This window comes from Panonychus citri, unplaced genomic scaffold (genome assembly GCF_014898815.1).
Source record: "Panonychus citri isolate SS breed McGregor unplaced genomic scaffold, ASM1489881v1 Contig00003, whole genome shotgun sequence".
In the NCBI taxonomy this organism is placed as follows: domain Eukaryota; kingdom Metazoa; phylum Arthropoda; class Arachnida; order Trombidiformes; family Tetranychidae; genus Panonychus; species Panonychus citri.
The window spans coordinates 107,113-115,951 of NW_026515408.1; the positions used below are offsets into that span (position 1 = coordinate 107,113).

General features: G+C 32.8%; 5 protein-coding genes across 5 annotated transcripts; 2 read left to right on the forward strand and 3 right to left on the reverse strand.

The window, feature by feature from the left end:
• Positions 1-2: 2 nt before the first annotated feature.
• LOC128388057 (oxysterol-binding protein-related protein 11-like) lies at positions 3-2,079 on the reverse strand. The gene is made up of 3 exons (XM_053347409.1): positions 1,815-2,079; positions 1,681-1,729; positions 3-637 (listed from the first exon to the last, which is right to left on the reverse strand). Exons 1-3 carry the CDS (start codon positions 1,956-1,958, stop codon positions 333-335), a joined length of 498 nt encoding a protein of 165 aa, XP_053203384.1. The 5' UTR covers positions 1,959-2,079; the 3' UTR covers positions 3-332.
• Positions 644-1,749, forward strand: LOC128388047 (uncharacterized). The gene is made up of 3 exons (XM_053347399.1): positions 644-832; positions 901-1,144; positions 1,203-1,749. Exons 1-3 carry the CDS (start codon positions 794-796, stop codon positions 1,508-1,510), a joined length of 591 nt encoding a protein of 196 aa, XP_053203374.1. The 5' UTR covers positions 644-793; the 3' UTR covers positions 1,511-1,749.
• A 109-nt stretch (positions 2,080-2,188) lies between the features above and the next one.
• Positions 2,189-5,522, reverse strand: LOC128388038 (uncharacterized). The gene is made up of 4 exons (XM_053347387.1): positions 5,381-5,522; positions 5,031-5,230; positions 2,976-4,955; positions 2,189-2,907 (listed from the first exon to the last, which is right to left on the reverse strand). Exons 3-4 carry the CDS (start codon positions 4,031-4,033, stop codon positions 2,505-2,507), a joined length of 1,461 nt encoding a protein of 486 aa, XP_053203362.1. The 5' UTR covers positions 4,034-4,955; positions 5,031-5,230; positions 5,381-5,522; the 3' UTR covers positions 2,189-2,504.
• LOC128388029 (uncharacterized) lies at positions 5,432-7,394 on the reverse strand. The gene is made up of 2 exons (XM_053347375.1): positions 6,260-7,394; positions 5,432-6,195 (listed from the first exon to the last, which is right to left on the reverse strand). The coding sequence occupies exons 1-2, from the start codon at positions 7,309-7,311 to the stop codon at positions 5,589-5,591; spliced, it is 1,659 nt and encodes a 552-aa protein (XP_053203350.1). The 5' UTR covers positions 7,312-7,394; the 3' UTR covers positions 5,432-5,588.
• Positions 7,395-7,701: 307 nt separating this feature from the next.
• On the forward strand, positions 7,702-8,627 carry LOC128388065 (cystein proteinase inhibitor protein salarin-like). Its single transcript, XM_053347420.1, has 3 exons — positions 7,702-8,085; positions 8,147-8,299; positions 8,387-8,627. Exons 1-3 carry the CDS (start codon positions 7,996-7,998, stop codon positions 8,459-8,461), a joined length of 318 nt encoding a protein of 105 aa, XP_053203395.1. The 5' UTR covers positions 7,702-7,995; the 3' UTR covers positions 8,462-8,627.
• The last annotated feature ends 212 nt before the right edge of the window (positions 8,628-8,839 follow it).

The window sequence follows — 8,839 nt, forward strand, 5'->3', positions numbered from 1 at the left end:
CGTTTGCTTTGTTTTCATATTTAATCAGCAAATTTGGTGTTGAAGCTTAACAATAATTAAATATTATCACGAATTAGTTGCTGCAACCATAAAAAATGAGCTGATCAACAAATTAAAATGAACGGACAATTTGATGAACAATAGGGTTCGTGTTGCAATTTAGATGAAGAGAAAAAAATATTGATTAGATTGGACCCGTTTTCGAAATCGACATTTAGAGTGTCCATGTTAATAGTATCATTTGGAGCTGAGACGCCTTCCCTCAATCGAATGTAATATGACGAAACATTGTTCAAGTGACATGACAGTAGATGATGCCAGCGATTTAAGGGTCAAAGGTTCTGATCGGTACAAGTAAAAGCTTCGATTGAACTGTTTAAGGCTCTTTGGGTTTTCTGTGCTTTCATAAGTGTATCCGTGACAGCGGCAAGTGATGATTTTGTCTCTTCTTGAGCTTTAGAATCGCAATTGTTTAATCTCTCCAAATTTGTCTCATGAGCTAAAGCCACTTGACGCAATCGATTGACCCACTGCTGCCTTTCATTGGCATCGCTCGCCTTTAATTTGTAGGTTTCACCCGAAGCCGCGCTAACGGTAAACGTTTGACTGTCCTCGTCACTTGGAGCAATAACTGATCCTACAAATTTTAAAGAAGAAAATTAATTTTGTCAATAAGATTACAATGGATTCGATAAAAAATATATATAATATCCAATGAACTGTTTGTTGGTCGAAGGATAAAAAGAGCTTCAATCAACAATCGAACTCTTTGAATTGGTGATTACAATTAGAGATGAAGGATTCTGGTGGAAATTTTGATGACTATTATTATGTAACAATTATGATTGATTATATGAAATTATGGAACATTAATTTTGCTTTTTTTTCTGTTTCTTTTAGGGTGAAAACTTCGTTTCCCGAGAGGAAGAAACGATTTTAGATCAACTACACAAGTTAGATTTTCTCAACGATGTAACTTATATTTGCATCCTGATTGCAGTGATTTTCTTAATTTTCTTGGTGGGTTCCTGCTTATTTTCTTATGAAACATGTTCACCCTGTTTATATTCGTGTGTTCGAAGCAAAAGATTATGGACAAATAATCTAATCATGTTTTTGACCGCTGGAATGGGACCTAATTTAGGTGAGTCAATTACGAAATTCATTGGATTAGAATTAAACTCGAGTATCAACTAAAATAGATTACAGGGTCGTTAGGTCGTATTGTCGAGCAGATGGAGTGACCTTAAGCAGAAATGATTATCGAAATTGTTTGGAAAAGTTTGACAAATTGGTCCAAGAACTACCAAAATCAGACCAACAACTAGTGGACGAACTATTGAATCGATATAAATTCAGAAAAGATCCCCACAGAATAATACAAGAGAGAGAAAGAGAATTGAGGAAAAAAGAAAACAAATGGAATAAATTGAAAAAATTAACGGCAACACAATCAAAACCGATAACAGATCAACCTAAAATTAAGGAAAATATTAGGAGAAAAAGTTAACAACTGATGTAATAGTAATCAAGTAGAACCAATTGTTTGGAGCATATTGTTGATGGATTTCCATTTGGTAATCGATTCACTCTCGGTAATATAAATTATCACAATTTATGTTAACAGTACAAATCAAATTATCTTTAACCAGAACAAGAAATTAACTTGTATAAACCAACCTGCCAAGTAAATACATCCTCTGGCATGAGCTTTTTTCCTCTCGTCTGGCTGTTGGAATTAATGAAAGGAAAACAATCACAATCAATCGTTAATTATCACAACACAATTAAAAAGATAGAAACATGATATTTACCATATAATATTCCAATGTACATCTTGAAGGTGTTAAAACAAACCAACGGTATTGCCAACCCTTGACTACGTTTGTATATTTATGCAATAAACCACCGATTGTATCACTTTTACCCGGTTGGTTGTTCTCAGTTGGGTCACTCATTTCAATCAATTCGATAAAATTAAGATCGGTGGAAATCGGTTGTACATGAGAAACACAAATTGAACATTTTAGATACAAAAATTGAATAGAAATTAAATGTTGACAATTGTAAACAAACTCAACAGCTGATCAGCGATACGATGATTAGTTTCGCCGACTAAAGATGTCGCTTACCTCACGAATATTTTAATTTATCAATGGAAAAGTTTTCAGTTTAATGTAATAGGAACCTCGAAATGATTGATAATCTCGTGAATTAGTCGAGTGTCACTTATTTATTGATATTAATGAATGAACTTGTTTCAAATGGTTAAACATCCAAGTTGAAATGATTGACAATATGTTTCTATTCCGAATCAATCGGTAAATTGATTGATGCGATCGTAATTAACTTTTCAGCAGATTCAATTTTAGAGACCAAATTCCAATTATCAGTAGCATAGACATAGAAATAAATCATTTTGGTTCGCTTGTTACAAATTAGAATTAGATTGTTGTAGGAAATCAGCTCAATATGATCAAGAGAATCCCTTCCGATGAAACTTTTCAGAAACGAATAATCGAGTTTTTCACTTTTGCATGATTGTGAAAATGGCAACTAAAATCATGTTTCGTCAAAAGGTACATTACTTTTGTAGGATTTTCGTTGACATCAATATGGTAGACGTAACATGAACGAGATTGAACCGACTTTTGAAACATACAAGAGGACAGTTGTCGATAATCAATAGACTCAAAATAAAAATAATTCTGTTTACATCTAATATCCTTAGTAGCTGGATAAATTTTAGGCTGAATATGACGATCAAGGAAATCACGGGGAAGTTTTTTACCATAGCAAATTCCCTCTAAGTGATTATCCAGACAAATGGATTCAAAACGTGTTACGATCGTAGATCCTCCGTGTTCAGGTCTCATTTTCGATTTTTTGATGATTGCTTGAGTATGACTGCAGGAAAAAGTATAGAATTTAGACAATTTAGATCATATGATTATCGAGGTTTCATTAATACTCACCCCCGGATAGAATCATGAGTGATATATTTGTGAGCTTGCCCATAATAAGAATTGTCATCACCAAACATTTTTAGAGCTTTGAATTTCTTAGTACTCCAATCAACTCGAATACCTTTTCTTCCTGAATCATAGATTATATCGAAAATGTGATCTGCCACAATTAAAGAATTTGAAATTGTCTCATCCCGGGTAAATCGACCATTTTTTGTCCAGAGATTTGGTCCTGTCAAACGTCGTATTTCAAACGTATTTTTATCCAATTCATAGATTGCGATCAATGGTTTACAATGATGTCGAGTACTTTCACAATCTGATCCACAGAGTTTTGAGTGACAAGCATGGGAAGAATGTACATTCAACTGCAAAGCATAAATGTTGAATCCAAAATTTGCGAGCTTTGAAGTGATATTTCGAACCTCTCCGTCTTTCAAATGACAAAAATTGACCAACTTCAAGAGTTGAGGTAGATATTGTTGTCGTTCTCCTTCATTGAACATCCATCGACAATTTTCATCTATTCCTATCCATCGATGAATAGCTTCAACTATTTGATACTCATAAGAAACAACTAATTTCAGTTTCAATATGCGTTCTAATAGAGAAACAGAAAAATTTAGAAATGCTCTTGTGTTGGAAATTGGAAGAAAATACTTTTCAATGAAAGAATTGAGCTTTTCTTCAGTGAACATTTCTTGGTATTTATGGCTCTCATAAAAGTTTAAATATCCTTCCAATCGTTTAATATTAAAATTTGATTGGTGCAAATTAAGATATTTCTGTTTAATTTCGTCCATTCCGAGGTAATCAACAGTTTCAATCATTGAAAAGGCGCTTTCCATGGAAATTGATAGATGATCGTTGAGAATAAAATCAACTATATTATCGAATGAACTTTCATCAAGATCAAGTTCTATTTTGGTTGTGCCACAATTAGAATCGGAAAATAATTTCACAAAGTAAGGAATCGATGATAACTTTTGTTTTGGAATTTGATAAGATTTTTTTCGGTTCACAATTGTCACTTCCGTATCTACCAATGTCCATTGTTGATCGTCCATCTTGACCCACACTTTAATTATCACTTATTAGAAACTATTAATAACACTTGATTGACAGAAAAGAATTGAGTTTTTATACAAAAACAGAAGAAAATGGTAACCACTAGGTTTCCTTTTGAAAGCGAAGCTCACAAAGTCCAATCATGTGGTTGGTCGATCCGAGTTAATAGATCGGTCACTTCGGTGAAAGAATCGATCATTACAGACAAAGAAAAATCACAGAGAAAAGAAGAATCGAAAATCTCTTTCGCTGAAACTTTTCTTTACAAAATTAATTGTAATAATTGGTCGATCAATACCGAATTCGATGATCGGCTAACACCAATCCTGATTTACTAGTTCTTGGCCATTTATGGATTATTGTTTTCTGTTTTGTAGTTTGACAAGACCAGAATGGAACCTTTTTCTCGTGGGCTTTAATTAAATAAATGTAAAAAAGGATCACTAATTTAAAGAGAGATAATAACTAATAATGTCCATTGTTTTTTCATCGAGAGGCACTTGAGTTAGCGCGTACAATGTTTGAAGAATTTATGATTGATAAAAAAATAAAGAGAAGAAGTTTTTAAACAAAAAGAAAAGGATGACCACTAGGTTCCGAATTTATTATCGGTCTTGAAAGGACTGGCAATATCTTCATTCAGTAGATATCGAATTTTTCCAAAATCATCGTAAAATAAGTAAAAAGCGATTCTCCGACCAGTTCTCTTGAAATATTCATCGACGGTATTCTGGGTCCCAATCACCTAATAAATACTCTACATGTAAAACAAATAGACTCAAATCTGGTATCAATTATCTCGAATACCACCTCATTAGTTATCGATCCTTGGTAGAGACGAATCATCAGATTTTTATAATTAGGAAAATTGATCAATATACTTCTAATCAGCTTCGAGTCTTCGATATCGGGTTTTGTACACTATTATAACGAATTGAGTATACGATAAGTAATTAAACGAAGCAGTGTAAATAGAAGATTAACAAGAGAACTTACAATTTCTAATGCCAATTTCGGACACTCGCATGAATACCGGAAATAGTGAAAGTTTCGTCGCTTGCTGGTTTCATATCCAAGAAGAGACTTTGTATATATTTGACTTTGAAAAGGGACAAAATTTGAAGAATCTACGAAAACATTTTCAATTTCGATCTGTTTCAGTTTCATTTTCGGTACAGGCCAATTATGACGTTCAACTAAATATAGTGTATTAGAAAAAAAATTGGTCAAAATCACAAATCAATTGATTCCTGTTTCTTCAGCCGCTAAATCGAGGAGAATAATTCAACTGATCAATTATAATAAAACATATTTAATTTGTACTTAGTATTTCATTCAAACTGTACCTTGTTCTCTTTAATAGTAAAACAAAGACATCAAAAATTACAATTGATATGGTTTCAATATATCGGGTGATCTAAAATGAGTGAGAGTCTCTGTAAGCATAGGTAGAGGAAAAAAGCTAATAACAGCTATCGAAAGCTAAGATATTATTAGATTGATTTGAGGATTGTTTTGTACAATTTAGTTTGATTGAGTATCGGAAATCAGTTATTATTCCGAATGTAAATTGATAGATGCAATTGTAATCATCTTTTGGGGAGATACAATTTCAGACATGAATTGCCAAGTATCAGTACCCATAATATGAGAATAAATGGTTTTGGTTTTCTTGTTACAAATCAGAACTGAGTTGTTATGAGAAGTCAACTCGATATGGTCAAGAGAATCGCTTCCGATGAAACTTTTCAGAAACGAATAATCAAGTTTTTTACTTCTAAACCCTCTCAGGAAATGTAAACTGAAATCTTGTTTCGTTAAAAAGTACAAAATTTTTTCAGGATGTGAGCAATTAATGTTAATTGATGTTTGATCTAAGGAAAAACATGAACGAGTTTCAGCGGGTCCTTGCAGCGTACAAGAAGATAATTGTCGATAATCAAGAGAAGGAAGATAATAATAGTGCTGTTTACTGTCAGAATTATAATAAGCTGGATTAACACTGGGATAGAAACCAGATTGATTAGACTCACAAGGCAGCTCATGACCACAGCAAATTCCCTCTAAGTGATCACCCAGAGAAATAAATTCCAATCGTGTCGGGCTCAAGGAAAGTCCATACCTGGTAACCATTTTCGATTCTGTGATCATTCCACTCAAACTAAAGATGGTAAAGTAAAGAGGATATTTAGATTATATTATTATCAAGAGTCAGTTTAACTTACCGATATGGATCCTGAATATCTTGAGTGATATACATGTTCATGTATTTGTGAATTTGACCGTAATAAGAATTGTCATCACCAAACATTTTTAGAGCTTTGAATTTCTTAGTACTCCAATCAACTCGAATACCTTTTCTTCCTGAATCATAGATTATATCGAAAATGTGATCTGCCACAATTAAAGAATTTGAAATTTTCTCATCCCGAGTAAATCGACCATTTTTTGTCCAGAGATTTGGTCCTGTCAAACGTCGTATTTCAATTGTATTTTCATCAAACTCATAGACTGCGATCAATGTTTTAAAATGAAATCGAGGACTTTCACAATCTGATCCACAGAGTTTTGGGCGACAGGCATGAAAAGAATGTACATTAAATTGTAGAGTATGGATGTTGAACCCAGATTGAGCAAGCATGTAAGTGACGTTTTGCATGTCTCCATAGGTCAAGTGACAAAAATTAACGAACTTGATGAGTTTTGGTAGATATTGTCTTCTAGCTTTTTGATAGAATCCACTCCATCGATGAATAGCTTCAACTATTTGATACTCATAAGAAACAACTAATTTCAGTTTCAATATGCGTTCTAATAGAGAAACAGAAAAATTTAGAAAATCTCTTGTGTTGGAAATTGGAAGAAAATACTTTGCAATAAAAGAATAGAGCTTTTTTTCAGTGAACATTTCTTGGTATTTATGGCTCTCATAAAAGTCTAAATATTCTTCCAATAGTTTAATATTAAAATTTGATTGGAAATAATCATGATATTTCTGTTTAATTTCGTCCATTCCGAGGTAATCAACAGTTTCAATCATTGAAAAGGCGCTTTCCATGGAAATTGATAGATGATCGTTGAGAATAAAATCAACTATATTATCGAATGAACTTTCATCAAGATCAAGTTCTATTTTGGTTGTGCCACAATTAGAATCGGAAAATAATTTCACAAAGTAAGGAATCGATGATAACTTTTGTTTTGGAATTTGATAAGATTTTTTTCGGTTCACAATTGTCACTTCCGTATCTACCAATGTCCATTGTTGATCGTCCATCTTGACCCACACTTTAATTATCACTTATTAGAAACTATTAATAACACTTGATTGACAGAAAAGAATTGAGTTTTTATACAAAAACAGAAGAAAATGGTAACCACTAGGTTTCCTTTTGAAGCGAAGTTCACAAAGTCCAATCATGTGGTTGGTCGATCCGAGTTAATAGATCGGTCACTTCGGTGAAAGAATCGATCATTACGGACAAAGAAAAATCACAGAGAAAAGAATAATCGAAAATCGCTTTCACCGAAACTTTTCTTTACAAAATTAATTGTAATGATTTGTCAATCAATACCGAATTCGATGATCGGCCAACACCAATCCTGGTTTACTCGTTGTTGACCATTGATGTGTTATTCTTCTATTGTATAGATGTTAGGTATCTTGATTGTGTCTTTTTCTCTTTTGCCGATTCCAAATTATCTTCGTTTTTTTTTGATCGTAACTTTTACTTTCTTAATTTGTTTGTTAATCTCCATCTCGAAATCTTTTTGCATTCCAAGTCCAATCTCGTTGATTTGTTTGGTAAATTTTGAAAGATCGATTACTAAAACTACACATGTCCTCGACTATGCGCAATTGTTTTGTTTACTATTGTGAGAAGACATTCATTTATCATAGACTACGATTCATAGTTAATCAAATTCCCGTCAATTAAAAATCGTAATAATTACAAGCAAAATGATTAAACGGTTTGTTTCATCGGTTTGGCAAAGAAGGACTTGTAGCAGCTCAAGTTGTTCCCTCGACAAAGAATGGGAATCATTCAAAGTAAGTTCCACTTTTATAGTTAATAATCCATTTGTTTAAACTTTTCTCATCTCTTTTCCAGGCCAAGTACAATAAAGTTTATGGTTCTTCAGCAGAAGAATCATATCGAAAATCAATTTTCGTAGCGACATTGGAAAAAGTCAATGCCCACAACCGAGAAGCTGACAATGGAGTCCACGCTCACCGAGTGGGAATCAACCATTTCGCTGACTTGGTAAGTAAACAATTAATAATCTCTTATTACTATCAATATTAATAGTCTATACTAAATTCAAGCATGATTTTCGTTTTTAATGTCCAGACACAAGAGGAATTCGAAGCTAATTATCTTGGTTTCAGGGGACGCACTAAAAGCCCCAACGAAGAAAAGTCTTAATATAATATTTACCTTCTTCGGCCACTTATGTGAAAAAATCGATCATTACGGACAAAGAAAAAACCCTGAGAAAAGAAGAATCAATTCTCTTTCGCCAAAACTTTTTACCAAATTAATTGTAATGATTGGTACGGTGGTGTGATGATTGTTATAACACTATATATAATATAATATAAAGTTCCGTATCGTATCGGTCAATTTTTTCATGAAAATTTGTAACTTCCGATGAGAAATCGATTGGTGCTATTCATTTCCCACGGAAATGAATAATATGGAAATCGATCCTAATCAATCCGTTAAATCAATGGACTAATTCAAGTGATTAATTAAAGATTTTTATTTGAAATTAATTATAGTTATACAAAACTTAATCATATT